Raw genomic sequence first — 20902 nt, forward strand, 5'->3', positions numbered from 1 at the left:
AGGACATGCTTAAGATGAAATCAGAAATAAGTAGGTTATGCCGTATTTTCCAGTGAAGGTTCCCCTCCATGGACAATGCTATCTCTGGCCAAATAAATATAGCCACAGTGATCTGGAGAACGCTTGAGTCTAGGTTTGAGGAACTGATATGGAGCTACAAATGAGGCTGAGATTTTGAGCCATCTTAAAATGCTTCCCTTGTGTCTCAGATGGTAAAGAATCTGCCTGCAGTGCAGGAGACCTCGGGTCAATCCCTGGGTCAGGAAGATGCCCTGGAGAAGGGAATGGCTATCCAGTCCAGTATTCTTGCCTGGGAAATCCCAGGGACAGAGGAGCCTGGTGGGCTAGGGTCCACGGTGTCACAAAAGTGTCTGACACAACTTAGCGGCTAAACAACAAAGGTGCATAAGCCTCGTTTTTCCTCTCTGAAGATGGTACTGGACTAGAGAAAATAGAGGAGGATAATACAAAAGCCCAAGAGCTGTCTTCATTTAAATTTCAACAAAATTTCTTACTTGATTTTCTTTAGTTCATATTTCCTTTAATTAACCTAAATATTGCATTCTTTTTATTAAATACATTGTTTATTGAGCACTTTCATTGCTCAGCTATTTTCCTATGCCCTCTGGATTGCATTACTTGATAGTACATGGTATAAAGGACAGAAGGTTCATATTTAAGGCAAACAAGATAATAAAGTCAAAATCTGAAATATTTGAGTAAAGAAAACTAAGAAAGTCAAGCAAAAACTAGTAGTTTACATTTTTTATTAAATCTTCAACTTTCTAATATGTGAATATAGGACAGATTTTTCTCTTCAGAGCATGATAACTTTTTCCCAGAATTAGGACCTAGTTTGATTTCCTTAAAGCTTTCTTCACTTTTAGTATAATTGAGATTGCCAATACTTAATTAAATGTCACAACTCAATATAATTATTTTATGAATAATTATATTAGCTGTCTTATATTCTAATCGCCACGTCACTTTTTATCTCCATTGATCACTACCTTATGTTGAACCATGGGCTCTATACAATTCCATAAGAATTTTGGTAAGAAATGAAATATTTTAATATTCAAATTAGTTCTTTATGACAAAATATCTTCTAAATAATTTTTTCTTAAAATGATCATTTTATTTTCACTACATAGAGTGCAGAACTGTTTGGAGCTGCTTTCTGTACTCCTTTATGCCTGATGTTAGTTGGTAGCAATAAGATATATCCTTTTTCAGATTATTTACTAATTCTTCAGTATACTCAGATTTTCAAATGTACAGCTTTCAGGATATTTGCAAACCATTCAGGGCTTTATTAAAAAATGGTACCATTTTAATGTTTTGTTCTTTATTAAAATAAAATACAAAACATTGTAAACAATCTCAGAAATATAGAACTCTAAAATTCTAACACTTTCATGTGTGAATTATATGATGTCCATTATGTTTTTATATAATTTTAAAAGTATAACAATTGTATATGCTAATTCTTTAACTTCATGTAGTATCAGAAATGTTTTTGTATAAAAAGATGCACTCGGATATCCTAAGGAAAGTCTGTAATTTTATAGTCAAACTGATTCTTATTCCAATGTGTTACTTACCTGGTTAGCTCAGATGATTGGACCATGGGACAAAACTGATGAAGGATATAGTTTCAATTTCTAGGTAGGTCAGTTAGCTTTACTCTGCTTCATGACCACATGAAGAGACTAAATGACTTAGAAAGAACATGTGAATGTATTAGTGTGAATTCATTTCCTCTGCTGGAAAAACTACCCATAGGATAAGACCTAGGCTTATGCCAATCCTTAAGTCATTTGTGTCAAGATGAAAAAAACAAAACAAAAAAACAAGAGGAAAATCTTGACCCTCCAAATACAAAAACTGAATGCTAGATAGCTTTCCTTTCCATCATATAACTTAATGACCTGCCTTTTCTTTTTATAGTTACAGTTGAGGGGCTCCAGCTGATCACCTGCCTGAAAATATTGCAAGCCTGGTGGGAAGCTTTTGAGGAGGCACAGTCATGTTTTCATTTCACTAGGAAATCATTTAGCAAATTACTGCTGTTCTGTAAATTACTGTGCTGCATAACTTCCATACTGAGAAACTATTTCCCTTTTCCATAAAAATTGCAGATGAAAGGTTTCTACAATAAATAACCTGTATTTAAAATGAACCATTCCTTGAATATGGAGAATGTGATACAGCATTTCTCAGGTGGAAACAAAAACAGATACATTTTATCACTAATATTAAAAATGGCATATTCTCTGTTTAAAGTTAGATTTATTGTTTCTTTACTTTGTTGCCCTTTGGGGTGAACATATAGACCTCTCTGAGGATGAAATAACAACCTAAGTACTTATTTTTTGGAAAGGAAAAGAGCTAATTTTAGAAATCAGGGTTCTTTAGGCCTAAGTTTTATATCTTGAAGAGTCCCACAATCAGTAGTCAACCTAAACAGAGTACAGTGTTGGAAGTAGTTATTATGCTAAGTTGCTTTTAGGATGGCAGTCTGAAGAAGGGATCTCAGTTCTTTCAATTTTGTGTTGAGGTAATAAGCCCAAATATATTTCCCCTATATTTCTGGGGAAATATGGTCTTATCCCCACCGCCATTCTGATGAAGAGGATCACACTCTTAATATGATGATCACTGCTGATGTGGCAGGAAGCACTGCAAAAAGGCTAATTCCTCTGGTCTTTTCCAGAAACACTTGGATAATGGAACACAGAGCCAGTTCTATCATTTCAGTGGCAATAAGACAAAAAAGCAAAGGAAGAGGAGAAGGTTTTTCCTTAAAGACTGAGGTCCCATTTCAGTGCTGCCTTTTCACAAAAGAAGGGTTTGGAACCACAAGTGAATGACTGATACTTATCAAGACTAGTCAAGATTAAGTAGATTCCCTTAAAGCTAAAAGGCTTATAACTAATAAAGACAAAATGCTTCACAATAGCCAACATTTTAAAACAATAATCACAAAAGGTTCATATTAAGTTGAAGCTCCTTATACCAAGAACTAGTTATAACATCACTAGGCTTAAATTTCTGATAATTGAGCCCACCGTTAAAGTTGTGGCAAATGTGGAGAAGATTCAGAAGACTAGCATAAATGTGGTTTCATTGTGGCGAATAAAAACTTTGAAAAAAAGGTTAAAAGAACTGTTATGATTCATTTTGAAAATGAGTAGACTAAGAAATTGTTTTTATCATTTTTTCCAACTTTTCTCAACCTATGTTTCCCATATAAAATCGCAGAATATGGAAATAATTTAAGTGACTCTTTGCTCCATTCCTCCATGAAAGGGGCATAAGGAGTACCATTATAGATACATTGAGGAGAACTTAATTCACTAGATACAAGGATGCTAGGCTCAATTCTCTCTTGTAATGGAGGGTGATAGCAATTAGATATTCAGTGGACCATAAACGAATGTTGACAATTTATCAGAAGCCTTTAAAATGCATTTAAAAGCAGGAGAAATGTAGACAAGATAAAGCGTGGATTAGTTGAGTCAACTGAGGAAAATTACACCAGTACACAATTTCCTTCTTCCAAGGATTTTGAAGTTTGGATCTACTTTCTTCTCATTGGAATGAGATGAAATGCATAGCCTCTGAAGGCAGAGATCTTAAACTACCCTGAAATGTATGTTCTTCCAATGTAGGGCTATTCCAATGTCCAAAGTAGAGCAGTCTCAGGTTTAGAAGGGGAAATAGCAAGACATGCTCATATAGCTGAGACATGGTGGCTTAAGATCCATCTCCTCTCCTCAGGAAAGAAAGAAACTTTGCATTGACAAAGAGAATACTTAGGCTAAAAATTCTTGAGAAGAGTAAAACTATAAGGCTCCTTAGGTTCTTTAGAAAGATCTTTCATTACATGTCTGATATTATTTTTTACCCAAAATGACAATGCCTGTTGTATTAAGAATACTGGTTTGATGACACAGGATTACCACCCTGAATATATATAATTGTCATTCAGAAATATAAACAAAGATGTAGCAGACTACAAAAAGCAGATTCAATAGATACAATGCTATACTATCTAAAAGCAACCTGAGGAATTCCCTGGCAGTCCAATGGGTAGGACTTAGCACTTTTCACTGCTATGCCCTGGGATCAATCCCTGGTTGGGGAAATAAGACCTCATAAGCCATGGGGCACAGCCAAAAAATAAAAGCAATGTCTGCTTTTATGTCTACTTTTCTGATGAATTCAAACATAGGAGAATTCTATGCTTTCCAAACATGGAAATTATTAGTTAAATTCCAAGTTATTGAAATTCTATTGTATATTATTTCTCGCATTGATCTTTTATTCATTAATCAACATTATCATGATTCTCAAATTGTTCGCAAAAATGACTATTGAGTAGGATTGTACATTTAAACTACAAATGACTTCTTCTGATGTTACTTTAAGGAGTATTTGGACAAGGCATCAGTCACACTGTGGCTACAATCTGCTTTCTTTGGCAACTTATCATCAGTGTAAAAGGAGAGTCCATATTGATTTTCACTTCTGTAAGCAGTTCACATGAATTCTGTGAAACTCCAAGTGAGCAATGTAGGGCAAACTTTATCTTCTAAGGAAATAGTGGCTCGAATATTTGAGAGCAAACATCTCATTCATGATGAACAAATACATCATTTACTTACAGAAGTTTCCACTGTAATGAAGTTGAAACAGCTAAAATAACTTGAAGATGAATGAATATGTGAACAAAACTTTTCTTGGCTTTGCCTAACCAGTTCTCTCTTTTCCATTTACAGCTATTCAAGAGCAAGAAAGTGAATCCATGCCCCTCTCCTTAAGCCCAGACATCTTAAATAAGTCACAGTTAGATGACTGCCCAAGGGACTCTGGTTGTTACATCTCATCAGAAAATTCAGATAATGGTAAAGAAGACCTGGAGTCTGAAAATCTGTCTGACATGGTACAGAAGATTACCATCAGAGAGCCAAGTGACTGAATATACATTATCAACTCTGTATCTACAGATGTGTTCTATTTTAACTCTTCTTGAGCTAAAAAATCAAATAGGAGAGGAAAAGAAGTGTTTGCAGATACTACCTGAAGTTAAAATGTTTTAACGGGAATAATTGTAAATAAAAACCCATATCTCTAACATTCCCAGTTATTGTAAATAATATGTATATTTATGTTTTTAAATGCTAAAATGTTAATATTTCACTTCCCTGTATCAGAAGAAGGATAATGTAAGTTTGGGGTATGTTTATTTAGCTTTATTTTATAAGTGCAAAAGTGATTCTGCAAAAAGACTCTCCCTTCTTTTATAGATGCCTGTTTTCAATTTGTTTATATTGTTGAGTGAATAGTAACAGAGCATGTCTGTTTAATTGTCCAAGCAGCATTTATACCCCTTTTTATAATTACTGGGAAAGTGTGAGTTAGTATTGGAGACATTTTACCCTAATCCACAGTGGAGTTTTAGTAATTATTTTTTTGTTGATTTCTTCACTGTTTTCTGTATGAAAGTATAGATAAAAACATATTGTCAATTCTGATTTAGTAAAACTAATTTTAATAATTGTACAGATTTCTCGTTTTTAAGTGTAAATATTTTTAATTTTGAAATACCCTAATTTTAATGATAAAAAACTGTATGCATTTGGTGTTCTCCAGACTGTTGTTAAAGTATATGTCACCTTAGAACTTCAGACAAAAAAATTTCTACCAGATAAGATTTTATTGTCAGCATATATACTTATAAAACATATATGTGTGTGTGAAGTCTCTCAGTCGTGTCCGACTCTTTGCGACCCCGTGGACTGTAGCCCTCCAGGCTCCTCTATCCATGGGATTCTTCAGGCAAGAATACTGGAGTGGGTTGCCATTTCCTTCTCCAGGGGATCTTCCCAATCCAGGGATCGAACCCGGGTCTCCTGCATTGCAGGCAGATGCTTTATCCTCTGAGCCACCAGGGAAGCCATCACCTTACCTCAGTCTCTTTCCTGAACTTCACATCTGTTTTGGCCAACTTCCTGAATAATTGTATGTATCAGCTCAGGCTGCCCTAACAAAACACTATAGACTGGGTGACTTAAACAATAGAAACATTTCTCACAGTTTGGGAAGCTAGAAATCCGAGATCAAGTTGCCAGCATGTTGAGTTCTGCTGAGATCTCTCTTCCTAGCCTGTCTTCTTGCTGTATTCTCACAAGGCAGAGAGAGACAGCAGGCTCTCATTGTCCCATAATGATGTCCTCACCCTCGTGACATAATCTAAACCTATCTCCCAAAGACCCCATCTTCAAATACCATACTATGGGGTTTAGAGCTTCAACATATGAATTTGAGGGGATGGGGAAGGCACAATCCACTATGTGATTTAACACAAAAAGTAAATCACATATTTTCAGCTTAAAAATGTGTGATGGCTTTTCATTGTCTCTAGTATAGTATTTAAACCTTCCAGGATATATAAAATCCTCCCCAACAAATTTTAACCTACCCTATGAGTCATATCTTTCCTCTCTCACCTCTCACTCTATACTCTCCAGCCAAAGCAATACACTGGCAGTGTCCTGAATTCACTATTCCCTTTTTGACTTTTCTTACATTATTTACTTTCCTGGAGTGGCTCCTTCTATTTTCTATATCCAGAAGCCTCCCTCTGTTTTCTGTCTTGAGACTCACCACCAAAATCACTTATTCTGTGAAGCCTTCCATGATTCCCTTTGGTGTTCTTCTCTTTGTGTTTCCATAGCAATTTTTGTCTCTGTTGGTTAAAACACTTATCATCTTATACTTTATTTATTATGATACTTGCCCTTCCATGACACGGTGATCTCCTTGTGACAGAGATTATTTTCTTTAGTCTTTTTAATTGCTGGTATAAAACCAGGTACAGAGTGGGCATTTAGGAGTTGTTTGCTGGAGTGCATTAAGTATAATTATTATTCCCATACACATTCCATATCTACATTTAAATCAATCTGTTCAATCTATGAGCTTCCCAGGTGGCATAGTGGTAAAGAATCTGCCTGCCATTGCAGGAGATGCGAGAGACGTGGGTTCATTCCCTCGATAGGGAAGATCCCCTGGAGGAGGAAATGGCAACCTTTTTGAGTATCTTGGCTGGAAAATTCCATGGACAGAGGAGCCTGGTGGGCTATAGTCCATGGGGTTGCAAAAGAGCTGGACACGACTAAGCACACCACCATCTCACCATAGCCTCTCCACTGGAACCAGCTGAATCTTTCAGTATAGAAAGGCTGTAAAACTTTTACATGTTCTGGAATTCAATGATTATTCTGGTCCCAGGGAGAGCCTATGGTTTACAGACTCAAGTTTGTTGTGACAGAATGCATGGTCAGAGAAATTTTATTTCAGATAAATGGATAAAATCTTTACAATACTGTTTGAAAAGAGCAAAAATTAGATTATTTAAATCCTGGTTCCCCACCTCACCCCCAACACACACACACACACACACACACACACACACACACCATTCTATTGCTTATATAAACAGGAATATACCTTCACCATGAAGTATTTTATCATAATTTTTTTTAAATCAACTCAACTAAGAAAATAATTCATTAAAAAATAAGATAACTTTTGAAAGTCCTAAACTGCCAGGCAGCTAAAGATTTTCAGGTCTTAGATAACATCCAACTCACTGAGGTTAGCCAAGTGCCTTGCAACTTCCTGACTGAGGCCAAACTGATGACATTTCATGTTGAGAAACTTCCGTTACAGGCATAAGTTCTGAGAAAATAACATGATGAAATTTTAGATACTCCATCACCCCACACATGCACTTCCATCCCCACCCACCCCGCCACCGCCAATAAAGAAAATTGTATACCTAATCAGCAGGCAGACTTCAAGCACTCCTTCATAAAGTGGGAAGTCGTGCTAAAATTATGTAGAGGTTGAAAGCAAAATGAATAGGGACTAAATATAGGCAAAAGAACAGCAGTTTCTAAATTCGACCAGGTTTTGTGGCTATGGAAATAAGATAGAAGCAACCTTCACTTTATGCTACGTCCTGTCCTAACACTGAATCCATCTCCTCACACCCAGTGTTGACCTCAACACATCAACTGGAGATCCTGGTTTGAGGACTGTGTGACTTTGGGCAGGTCACTTATCCTCTGAGCTTCGTTTTGTTCCCATTGCAAAATATACACGATTGTTGTACTAATATTCCATAGCATTTTGTTGATTAAATGAGACAATGTGTGCAAAACACTCAGCACAAGGCATGCAGTATGTGCATAAAAACTGGTGCCTGAACATCAAATCAAGGCAGTGCACACGCTCCTACAACACTGGCATGGTCTTGTAGAGATCTGAAACCCTTCAGACACAAATGCCTGAGGGCTAAGACAGCTGTGTTCTCCAGCATCAAGGAGAGAGTCAGCTGATTCAACAGACCTTCACAGCCAAAGACCATTCTGTCATGACAGAATATTTCTTTGTTTACTCCTGTTAGTTAAGGAAGAGGTTTTATTGCATTTAGCTCTGATTCTTCACTCTTGTCACATGATAGGAATAATCATTTAAGGATAAATGACTAAATATAGAAATGAATGCCCATATTAAATCAATAAAAGATTTGGGATTATGGCTGCACCTCGGGCCTTGGTGTATACAGTATAGGTCACAGCTGAGTGTGATATAGCCAACAGAAAAGCCCTTGTAGAAAGACATGCTGAAAATAAGGCATATATTTTTAAATTTTTATGGTGCATGCATGTGTGCTAAGTTGCTTCAGTTGTGTCTGACCCTTTGTGACCCCATGGACTGTAGCCTGCCAGACTCCTCTGTCCATGGGATTTCTCCAGGCAATGATGCTGGAGTGGGTTGCCATACCCTCCTCCAGGGGATCTTCCCGACCCAGGGATCGAATTCGCATCTCTTATGTCTCCCGCATTGGCAGGCAGGCTCTCTACCACTAGTGCTACCTGGACATTTAGGCAAATGATCTACCCTGGGAAACAAAGTGCAGAGGGAGAGGCTAGCAGGAAAATATTTTCATTACTTCACATTTCTTACTCCATCATGCAAATTTCTCACATATACAGTATAGCAATGTGTCCACGTGATGTTATAAATTAAGAAACCATGACAAAAGAACCTATAGAGAATAACATTAGAATGTTCAGACATTTCCTTTGACTTCTGGAGTCCCTGGTGAGCCCTAGCGCAAAGCACTGTTTCTTCATATAGAGCTAGTTGCTCAGTCATGTCTGACTCTTCACGACCCCATGAACTGTAGCCCGCCATGCTCCTCTGTCCATGGAATTCTCCAGGCAAGAGTACTGGAGTGGATTGCCATTTCCTTGTCCAGGGCATCTTCCCAACCCAGGGATCAAACCTGGGTCTCCTGCATTGTAGGAGGATTCCTTACTGTCTGAGCCACCAGGGAAGTCCCTGTTTCTTCAAGGGAGAGGTGAAAATCTGCTGCACAGGCCAGCAGGATGATTTTCTTCTCTGAGTTCGTGGGCACTTGGCAGGAATCATTCTATTTGCAGAGTAAAATGGGGTGAAATCACTTCCGGCACAATTTGTCCATATAGATTATACTTGTTTGCAATTCATCAGCTCCTTCTCTCCTTTACATCCGTATGTAATGTAAATGATCATTTTTCTCTGAAGCTTCATAATGATGCACAGCTCAAAAAAGTGATAGAATCAGCTAAAAGGGAGCAGATGGAAGTTTTTTCCCCAATATGCATATTCATAAAAAAATAGAGAACTCAACAAAAGGAGATACAGAAGTACTTGTACCCAGGGGCTGCAGAGACTTGTATACAATAGTAAGTTGGTTTTCTGCCACTATTCATTCTTGAAACCTTTACTCATTCATTTCTGCAGAAATGACTGAAAATGCTCTGGGGGAAAAAAAATCTGTCTTTCTGTGTAACAACATATATATTTCCCTTTGGACTTTTATTGCACCTTAGAATCCATGATTCAGAAAGAAATGGTTAAATATTTTACTAGAGAAATATAATTAGAAGCAAACTATGGAAAGGAGAGGAACAAAGCAAACAAGCTTAGAACTGGGAAGAAGTGTGACTATTCTGTGCTATATATAAGAACTCTCAAGACTTTAGGGACAACCCCTCAAAATTAAGAGGCTTCCAAATCTGTCAGCTTCCAAATCAATAGTGAATGAACTCAAGCATGAGAGTCTTGAGCTGGGGGAGGAAGGCACGGACCAATTAACCAGTTGTGTGTGCAAACTTAGGGTCCCACTTCAGCACCTGCTGGGTATGCCTGGCTCCCCAGAATAGGAGTAGCCCCTAGCCTTCTCTCCAAGAGATCTTGAAATATCTTTGGAGGGTAAAAGCACCAGAGGAGAAAGGTCTAGAAGGAATCTTGCCCTGGATATTACATATCCATCTTCACAGCAGCAAAGGAGGGATGCACCACCTTAGACCAAACCCTGGTCAGGCCAGCTCTCTGGTGGCCATGGAGTCCATGCCAGGCACAGGGATCATGATAGTTGAGGTGCTGCGAACCAGCTGCCCTGATTGGTGAACGTGTGGCTCTGGATCACCTTTCTGGGCCACTCCAAGAGCCTCTTTCTGTTCTCCATCCCATGGCCTTCTATTCCTCTCACCAGGTGGGCATCATGGTGGTATCGATCAGCCTCTTCACCAAGTAGCTCAACCTCCTCTTCAAGTGGTTTCTTTTTGGAGACAGGCCCTTTTGGTGGGTGAGTGTGATACCTAGCTTGGCTTATTGACCTTCCTGCTGGCAATCAGCTTGTCCTGGGTCTTCCTGGTAGCATATTTCCCTCACCAGGGCTTGACTGGCCTAATAACTGGTGCTGTCCTGGGCTGGCTGATGCCCCCTGCGTGCCCATAGAGTGGAAGCTAAGCTCCTATGGTTGCCCTCACTGGGTGCCAGCCATGTCTATTGACTCTCTTTACACTGGGCCTGGATCTTTCTTGGTCCATTAACCTAGTCTCTAAGTGGTATAAACGGCCCAAGTGGGTACACTTGGACAGCCAGCCCTTTGTCTCCCTGAACCTGGGTCTGGGCATCACCCTGAACTCTCCCTGCCATGCCCAGGTATGGTGGGTACACCTGGGACGTGGCCAGAAGCTAGCTTGCCTTGCATTGGCCACGGGGCTGCTGGGTCCCTGGCCTGGCTGGGCTACCCTCATCAGATCAGCCTTGTCTACATCCACAAGCACACTCTCTGGCCACACCTGTTCATGGCCCTCGTGTCCTGACTGGTGCGCACCTTCAGTGCCCAAAGTGCCGCCTATCTGCTCTTCCTACTCTAGGCCCTCTTACTGCCACCTTCTCTCTCATGAAGCCAACACTCCATGACCTCCATTCTCCCCGAGGAAGCCCTGGCCACTTCCAGGCCCCACCAGACTCTGCTCCCATTGAATTTTTTACTTTTCCCACACCTTGTCTCAGTCCCCATAAAGGGCGTTCTCTCTCCCAAGGGAAGGAGGCCTTCCCTCCCAAATATCCAAAGAGCAAAGGCAACGGCAAAACCAATAGGTTCCTGGAACATTGTGAGGGGCTCAGAGTAGCCCCAAGAAAGCCCTTCCAACTTCTGAAAAAAAAAAAAAAGGAAAAGAGAGAAGGCCAACAATGTAAAAAAGTGAAGACCTTGGAGTTCCTTTAGTGGTACAGACAACAGATATTTAGAAGCACACTGTCATACCAAAAGGTATAGGAATGTTCAGAATAAAGTTCAGAACTGTCTGGATGGCAAGTAGCTATGTGTTTTCTTAAAATATCTGATTACTCAGAGGCAAGGTAGTTCATGCTTATGTACTGGGGAAGCAGCACTAGTACTAGAAATTTTGTTAAGATATATAGTATCAGGTGATATGGTGAAAGAAACTAACCATACAAGGAATGCTTTAGGAAAAGAAACATAAGAAAAGCATTCAAAGAGAGGTTATGGTTTTGGTCACATAACTAAACAAGTGGTATTCATACTGAAATGAGATGTTTCTGACTCCCTGTATCACCCCCACTCTCTGTATGTGAAGCCCTGGTATCCACTCAGGGAAGCCAATCTGTGGGGACCATATTCTTAATCTGTGTTTTCAGGTTCCTGTTTGGCTCAATGAATGGAAAGTCCCATCAGGAAGACTGAAGGGAGAGAAAGGAGGGAAGTCAGGGTGTTTTTTCTCTGCATGAGATCACCTTGTGCCGGCCGTCTCCCTTAATCAAAGGTCAATAAACCCTCAGAGGTGACTTTTTGTAATGACTCCCTTTCCTTCAAGTCCTGGTAGTTGCTCCTTTCTCTCATCTCCTAAGGCCTGTATTTAACAGCAGCTGTTAGCTTTCACTACCCGCATGGCCACAAATGGTTCCCCTACTCTCCACTCTGCCCACGCATTTGTAATTAGTCCCTTTATAAAGAAGACTTTTTTGAATTGTCCTAATGCTACTGTGCCATCTGTTTCCTCTTGGGAGATGGGCAAGTGCACTGATCCACTACCATCGCTCTCAGTTCCAGTTACTTAGGTCATGTTCTTGAGTCCAGTGAGCCCTCCTCCGTGGCTCTACATTTCCATGGTCACAGGTCATTTCTATTTCACTACCAACCTCCATCCCTGCTGAAATCAAATAGTTTCAAGGTAAAGCATTTCCACTAACACTACCAAAACTCATGCCCTTTATTCTTTTTTTTTTTTAATTTAATTTTATTTTTTTTATTTTTTATTTTTTTAAATTTTATTTTTAAACTTTACATAATTGTATTAGTTTTGCCAAATATCAAAAAGAATCCGCCACAGGTATACATGTGTTCCCCATCCTGAACCCTCCTCCCTCCTCCCTCCCCATTCCATCCCTCTGGGTCATCCCAGTGCACCAGCCCCAAGCATCCAGTATCGTGCATCGAACCTGGACTGGCAACTCGTTTCATACATGATATTTTACATGTTTCAATGCCATTCTCCCAAATCTTCCCACCCTCTCCCTTTATTCTTTCAATTCCTCATTCATCTGTTTCAGGGGGCCCACCACTATATTTCTCCTTTTCCCAAGCAACTAAGAATCCTTGGTATTGGGGTGACTGGCAATATATACATGGAAGTTTTCATGGTGCTGTTCAGGCCAACCTAACTGCAAGGAACTCATATTCTATCCTTTTATAACAACGGAGTCCACAGTCCATTTTGTGAGGAAACATAGGGTCATTTCTATTAGGACAATATACCATCTACTCTGGTGGCTCAGATAGTAAAGCGCCTGCCTGCAATGTGGGAGACCTGGGTTCGATCCCTGGGTCAGGAAGATCCCCTGGAGAAGGAAATGGCAACCCACTCCAGCACTCTTGCCTGGAAAATTCCATGGATGGAGGAGCCTGGTAAGCTACAGTCCATGGGATCACAAAGAGTCAGACATGACAAACAACTTCACCAAAAAATATTTAAAAAATCTACCCCATTAATACCCATCCACCAACTAAGTAATAGAACAGAATGAAGCTAGTGCATATTTTAGTTGCTTGCTACTTAATCAGAAGTACATGACATTAATATCATTTTTTTAATAACTGTGACAACACATAGCTACTGAAACTTTACTAGCAACTTTTCATTTCTAAAATTCTATATGTTATATTTCATCTACAGTATCATTCACCAATGTGGGTCTCTCATACACAAAGCCTTAGGCTGCAATCTCCAAAGAGAGTTATAGTAAAATATAGATGCCTAGATAATTTGCATGATTAATGAAAATATGTTTTAGAATATTAAACATTTAAGATGTTAGCATTTAGTAGGCTTTCAGACAGAAGTTAAAAGACTATTAGAATGACTGATGAATTGCTACAGTACATTAGCCCTCAGAACAGGGAATGTGCTGGAGGACATTTATGTAACTTCTTAGCATTTTTTTTTCTCCCTTTTCCCCTTTTCCAACTAAGCTGTCCTATTGTGACCTTGGTCCAATTGTAAATGTCCAAGCATAGAATCTGGCAAAGTTCTGAAGACTTGAAAATTATGTGGTGCACTGGGACGTCCCAGGGGAAGGGTGTGGGGAGTGGGGAGGGAGGGGGGTTCAGGATGGGGGGCACGGGTGTACCTGTGGCGGATTCATTTCGATGTTTGGCGGAGCTAATACAATATTGTAAAGTTTAAAAATAAAATTAAATTAAAAAAAAAAAAAGAAAATTATGTGGAACGCTATCAACAGAGAGAAAGAAGGGAGTTGTATGAGCCAGGGCTTCATTCATAATATCTGACATATAGTAGGAGATGAATAAAATGTGGTGAAGGAATACAACATCCTTTTTTCCTGGTGCTGAGGGTCTTAGCTCAACACAGGGAAAATGAAACAGAAAATTCCTCCCTGGTTAGTGACAAGGTCACTGACAGTTTAGCTGTTCATAACTAGGGAATGTAGACACACTTATTCTCTCCAGTTGTTAGGAACTGTGTTTCAAAATGAAACTCCATATCCTGATGTCTTTCTGGAGCCTTTTATCTTTGATTGCTGCAGAGCTTATCAGCACCTATTTGGTCATTTATTTCCTCCTCTTGTTATACTTAGAGATGAAATATACCAGAAAGGACTGTCAAGGAAGTGTTTATATCCCTTCTGGGTAAAAAGTAAAATACCATTGAAAAGGTAGGACCACAAGAAATACCAGAATAAATTCTAAAGGTAGGAGCAATAAACTGCTTAATGGCCTTGCTGTGGGGGAGACAATTAACATTACTTTAATTTATGTGAGGTATTATCATGAAGTTATGAGCTCCCTCTCTGAGCTCTACTTGCCAAAGCCTACTTCTTTAGGCAGCATTTTTCCTTAAAGTGTTATTTAGTTTATAATTCTCTATACAGCATCCTCATTCCTTTGTCAGTGAGCATAGAGAAAAGTACACCATTTTACATCAGCCAGCATCGCACTACATAGTCATTAATACAAGAGTAAACAGAGCAAATGGAGCAGGCTGAATAACTGCCCCCAAGAACAGAAGATCCTAATCCATAGAAACTCGTAAGCGTTACTTTATTTGGGGAAAAGTGAAAAAAGGAAGTCGCTCAGTCGTGTCCAACCCTTTGCGACCCCATGGACTGTAGCCTATGGAATTTTCCAGGCAAGAGTACTGTAGTGGGTTGCCATTTCCTTCTCCAGGGGATCTTCCTGACCCAGGGATCAAACCCAAGTCTCTTGCAGGCAGAGGCTTTACCTCTGAGCCACCAGGGAATCCCTATTTAGGGAAAGGGTCTTTGCAAATGTGATTAAGTTAAGGATCTCGAGACAGGGAGATTATCCTGGATGATCTGAGTGGGCCCTAAATGCAATCACAAATGTCCTTGTAAAAGAGAGGAAGGAGATATGACACACAAAGAGAAGGCAATGTGAAGACACAGAACGGATTTGAGGATGCTGGCTTTGATGGCTGGATGTGTCCACAAGCCAAGGAATGTCAGAAGGTATCAGAAGCTGGAAGAGACAAGGAATGGATTTTCCTTTAGACCCTCCAAATGAAGTGTGACCCTGCAGATATGCTTTGGATTTTGGTTCAGTGATATTGTCCTGGGCTTTTGCCCTTGAGAACTAGGAGAAATTTTTGTTGTTTTAAGTTATGGATTTTGTGTTATAGTCACAGGAAACTAATACAGTAAATAAACCAGATTTAGCCTTAAACAAAAGGATAGTGACACCTATCCATGGTCATTACTAGTAGACCATGGGAAAAACTATATTATTAGCAGCAAGTTTAATACCAAAGTATACCAACATATAAATCCTTTGAAAACTATATATACATACATATATATATATTATTCTTTACTTACACATGTGTTGTGTGAATGTATTCAAGCAAACCATTTTTTTTAAATAGGACAAAAATCTCCTTCAATAAAATAATTAACTTCTGAATATGACATGCATGCTCAGTCACTAAGTCATGTCCAACTCTTTGCAAGGTCATGGACTGTAACCCGCCAGGGTGCTCTGTTCACCGGATTGTCCAGGCAAGAATACTAGAGTGGGTTGCCATTTCCTCCTCTGGGGATCCTCCTGATTAAGGGATTAAACACAAGTCTCCTGCATCTCCTGCATTCGCAGGCAGATTCTTTACCACTGAGACACCTGGAAAACCCCTGAATATGACAGTTAAGTATTTGCTATTTTTACCCTTAAGATGTTTTAGGATCTCACTTTTTAAGAATATGCTTTCTTTCATCCCAATGTGGAACATAGCTGCTATGGACTTAAGAGCATAATGCAAGTTTAAATGTTCTCACAAATCAAAAACATCTTGATTTTGGTTTTATTAAGAACAGAAATTTCCTTTAAGCCTTGGAAATATTTATTTTGCTGAAAGAAAAATGACATTTTTTATAATGATTTATTTCTTAGTTTATTCATTAAATATTTACTAAACATGTTCTAGATTCTGGAAACTCTAGTAGAGTTCTGGAAACTCTACTCAGCTCTGGGAATAAATAGTAAGATGAATGGCAACAGCTTCTATTCTGAAAGAGTTAAGAGTTCAGTGTTCTCTTTTGGCAAATGTGTAAATGAATAAATACCTATGAAAAGCGATATGCTAGAATAGCAATACAGGTAAGTGGTATGGAAGTAGGGTTTAAAAATAAGTAATTCATTTCAGAATCAAATGGCATTAAAAATCTAGAATGGGGAGGGAGGAGGGAGGGTTCAGGATGGGGAACACATGTATACCTGTGGCGGATTCATTTTGATACTTGGCAAAACTAATACAAATATGTAAAGTTTAAAAATTAAAAAAAAAAAGAATCAAATGGCTCGATATGCTTGAGAACAGTTAAATGGTATCTAGGTATATACAGTAGAAAAAAATTTAACACATTACATTGGAAAAGTTTCTTATTCCTTATTTTGATGCCAAATACTTGGGTCATTTGTAGTCAAAATCATATTCAGTGTTGTAGTAGATAAGATTCAATATTTTTAGATTCTGGAAAACAGAATTAGCAAACTATAGTAATTTTCTCATAGTTTCAAAAACAACTTCTTGTCCAATAAAGGTTGCTTAATTAAAACTTACCCAACTGAAACGCCCATTTATCTGAAACAAATGTTTGTGCTATAGACATCAACCAACTCTTCACATGAGTAGCTAACAATAAACAATGAAATGATGCTCAATGAATATCAATTAAAACAAATTGCTCCCAATAAACTTTGTCCTAAGAGGAAATACATCCTGCCTATGCATGTTTTCACATGTGCTAGTGTATGTGTGCGTGCATACACACACACACACACACACAAAGCTTTGCCATTGTAACTTGTCTTTTTTAAAAGGTCGATTAGCATTAACTTCATCGTAAAGACTGTATCTTCATTTTAGCATTGAACCTAGTTCTAATCTCTGATTAGACATGAATTTCAAGTAGGACTAGCTACATAATGGGAGATGGGCAGAGCGCTTAGAATATTGGCCCAATGCAAAACGAAAATGCAAGGCCCCTTGTTCAAAATTACTAAGAATTTTAAGGCAGCAATGCAGTACAGTAGTACAATCACTCAGTCATGTCCAACTCTTTGCAACCCCTCGGACGGTAGCCTACCAGGCTCCGCCGTCCATGGGATTTTCCGGGCAAGAATACTGGAGTGGGCTGCCATTTCCTTCTCCAGCAGAACTTCCCAACCCAGGGATCGAACCCGGGTCTCCCTCATTGCAGACAGATGCTTTACCATCTGAGCCACCAGGGAAGCAATGGCAGAGGATTAATCTGAATGTGGGGCCTTTGTGAAAACAGAGTTCTATGCAACAATACAGGTTACATGCCCATAAAGCCAGCCCTGGTTTCAGGTATTCCTTGTCAATAGTCTCTGTTTGCATTCTCCCAAGGACCATACTACAGGTGATGAAAATGAAAATAACCTGCCTAAAGTCACATTATGATCAAATAGTCTTTGCACCAGCCTATATTAACTATGAAGGCATTGTTGGAAATCCATTAAAATTCTATTATGATCAAAGTTTTCCATGCTTACTTGATTTTGCTTTTATCTGTTCTATCCAGCCTTACTCATATAATCCATAAGGCAGAGAAAAGGCCATGTGTTCACCAAGCTGTGCCTATTAGGCTCTTAGGCGTATCATGAGCCCTCTTGCATTCAATTCAGTCCATGTGACCGGTTCTGAGTAAAATTAGGGCTTGCACCATAAGATCTTCTTTGAGCTTCATCTTCTCCCCTCATTAGGTTTTCCACACTCTTTCTGTGCTTCCCTACCCCTTTAGCTATATGCTGCTGTTGCTGCTGCTGCTAAGTCGCTTCAGTCATGTCCGACTCTGTGAGACCCAATAGACAGCAGCCCACCAGGCTCCCCTGCCCCTGGGATTCTCCAGGCAAGAACACTGGAATGGGTTGCCATTTCCTTCTCCAATGCATGAAAGTGAAAAGTGAAAGTAAAGTAACTCAGTCGTGTCTGACTTTTAGTGACCCCATGGACTGCAGCCTACCAGGCTCCTCCGTCCATGGGATTTTCCAGGCAAGACTACTGGAGTGGGGTGCCATTGCCTTCTCCGCTTTAGCTATATACCTGAAAGCAATTAACTCTGAATTGTGGAGACTATAGGAAAAGTCTGAACCACTGAGTTGTACTTGGAGAGAGCCATTGAGGAATGCTGCTTTGGTCTGTGTTCAGTTCAGTTCAGTTCAGTTCAGTCGCTCAGTGGTGTCCGACTCTTTGCGACCCCATGAATCGCAGCACGCCAGGCCTTCCTGTTCATCACCAACTCCCGGAGTTCACTCAAATTCATGTCCACTGAGTCAGTGATGGCATCCAGCCATCTCATCCTCTGTCGTCCCCTTCTCCTCTTGCCCCCAATCCCTCCCAGCATCAGAGTCTTTTCCAATGAGTCAACTCTTCGCATGAGGTGGCCAAGGTACTGCAGTTTCAGCTTCAGCATCATTCCTTCCAAAGAACACCCAGGGCTGATCTCCTTTAGAATGGACTGGTTGGATCTCCTTGCAGTCCAAGGGACTCTCCAAGAGTCTTCTCCAACACCAGTTTCAAAAGCATCAATTTTTCGGCTCTCAGGTTTCCTCACAGTCCAACTCTCACATCCGTACATGACCACTGGAAAAACCATAGCCTTGACTAGCGGACCTTTGTTGGCAAAGTAATGTCTCTGCTTTTTAATATGCTGTCTAGGGTAGTCATAACTTTCCTTCCAAGGAGTAAGCATCTTTTAATTTCATGGCTGCAGTCACCATCTGCAGTGATTATGGTGCCCAAAAATATAAAGTCTGACACTGTTTCCACTGTTTCCCCATCTATTTCCCATGAAGTGATGGGACCAAATGCCATGATCTTAGTTTTCTAAATGTTGAGCTTTAAGCCAACTTTTTCACTCTCCTCTTTCACTTTCATCAAAAGATGAGCTCGATAAAGGACAGAAATGGTATGGACCTAACAGAAGCAGAAGATATTAAGAAGACGTGGCAAGAATACACAGAAGAACTGTACAAAAAAGATCTTCACGACCAAGATAATCATGATGGTGTGATCACTCACCTAGAGCCAGACATCCTGGAATGTGAAGTCAAGTGGGCCTTAGAAAGCATCACTACAAACAAAGCTAGTGGAGGTATGGAATTCCAGTTGAGCTATTCCAAATCCTGAAAGATGATGCTGTGAAAGTGCTGCACTCAATATGCCAGCAAATTTGGAAAACTCAGCAGTGGACACAGGACTGGAAAAGGTCAGTTTTCATTCCAATCCCAAAGCAAGGCAATGCCAAAGAATGCTCAAACTACTGCACAATTGCACTCATCTCACGTGCTAGTAAAGTAATGCTCAAAATTCTCCAAGCCAGGCTTCAGCAATACGTGAACTGTGAACTTCCAGATGTTCAAACTGGATTTAGAAAAGGCAGAGAAACCAGAGATTAAATTGCCAACATCTGCTGGATCATGGAAAAAGCAAGAGTTCCAGAAAAATATCTATTTCTGCTTTATTGACTATGCCAAAGCCTTTGTGTGGATCACAATAAACTGTGGAAAATTCTGAAAGAGATGGGACTACCAGACCACCTGACCTGCCTCTTGAGAAACCTCTATGCAGGTCAGGAAGCAACAGTTAGAACTGGACATGGTCTGTGTTAGAGTGCCACATAAAATACTATCTTAAGCCACTTATGTTCCCCTGGGGATACCCAGGTGGCACAGTGGTAAAGAATTCATCTGCTAACTAACATAGGAAACACAGGAGGTGTGAGTTCGATCCCTGAGTCAGAAAGATCCCCTGGAGTAGGAAATGGCAACTCATTGCAGTATTCTTGTCTGGAAAATTTCATGGACAGAGGAACCTGGTAGACTATAGTCCCTGGGGTCACAGAGTTGGACATGACCGACTACACATGCATGCATGCATTCCCTTAATATTCTATGTTTGAGAGTATAATATTCTGAGGCAGGGAGCATAGTACCCAGAGCTGTATCAAGTCCTTTAACAGATTCTGATACAACTTTTGAAAACCATTGCTAATGTCATCTTTTCGGCGGGTTGTAAGTCAGTGTGTTATTCGTATTATCTTTTGAGGTTGTTTGCCTGCCTGCCCTGTGCCATTGTGTCTGACTCTTTGCGACTTCATGAACTGTAGTCCACCAGGCTCCTCTGTCCATGGAATTTTCCAGGCAAGAATACTGGAGTGGGTTGTGAAGTCGCTTAGATTCTCATAATAGCATACATTTACAATTTTCAAAGGACTTCTTAGGTGGCACTAGTGGTAAAGAACTCACTTGCCAATGCAGGAGATGCAAAAGACTCGGGTTAGATCCCTGGGTCAGGAAGATCCCCTGGAGGAGAGCATGGCAACCCACTCCAGTATTCTCGCCTGGAGAATCCCATGGACAGTGGAGCCTGGTGGGCTACAGTCCCTACAGCTGCAAAGAATCGGACACTAG

At 39.9% G+C, this 20902-nt stretch overlaps 1 protein-coding gene and 1 pseudogene across 6 annotated transcripts in view; both read left to right on the forward strand.

Annotated features, from left to right (window-relative positions):
• SAMSN1 (SAM domain, SH3 domain and nuclear localization signals 1) overlaps positions 1-5672 on the forward strand; it is a 174764-nt gene extending 169092 nt beyond the window's left edge. For all 6 annotated transcript variants that reach the window (XM_055567801.1, XM_055567800.1, XM_055567802.1 and 3 more), the window contains one exon: positions 4785-5672. In XM_055567801.1, the coding sequence (XP_055423776.1) occupies positions 4785-4984 (200 nt within the window). In that variant the 3' untranslated portion in view covers positions 4985-5672. The remainder of the gene's footprint in view (positions 1-4784) is intronic.
• Positions 5673-10464: 4792 nt separating this feature from the next.
• Positions 10465-11288, forward strand: LOC129644435 (glucose-6-phosphatase 3-like; annotated as a pseudogene).
• The last annotated feature ends 9614 nt before the right edge of the window (positions 11289-20902 follow it).

Source organism: Bubalus kerabau, chromosome 2 (assembly GCF_029407905.1).
Source record: "Bubalus kerabau isolate K-KA32 ecotype Philippines breed swamp buffalo chromosome 2, PCC_UOA_SB_1v2, whole genome shotgun sequence".
Classification (NCBI taxonomy): Eukaryota; Metazoa; Chordata; class Mammalia; order Artiodactyla; family Bovidae; genus Bubalus; species Bubalus kerabau.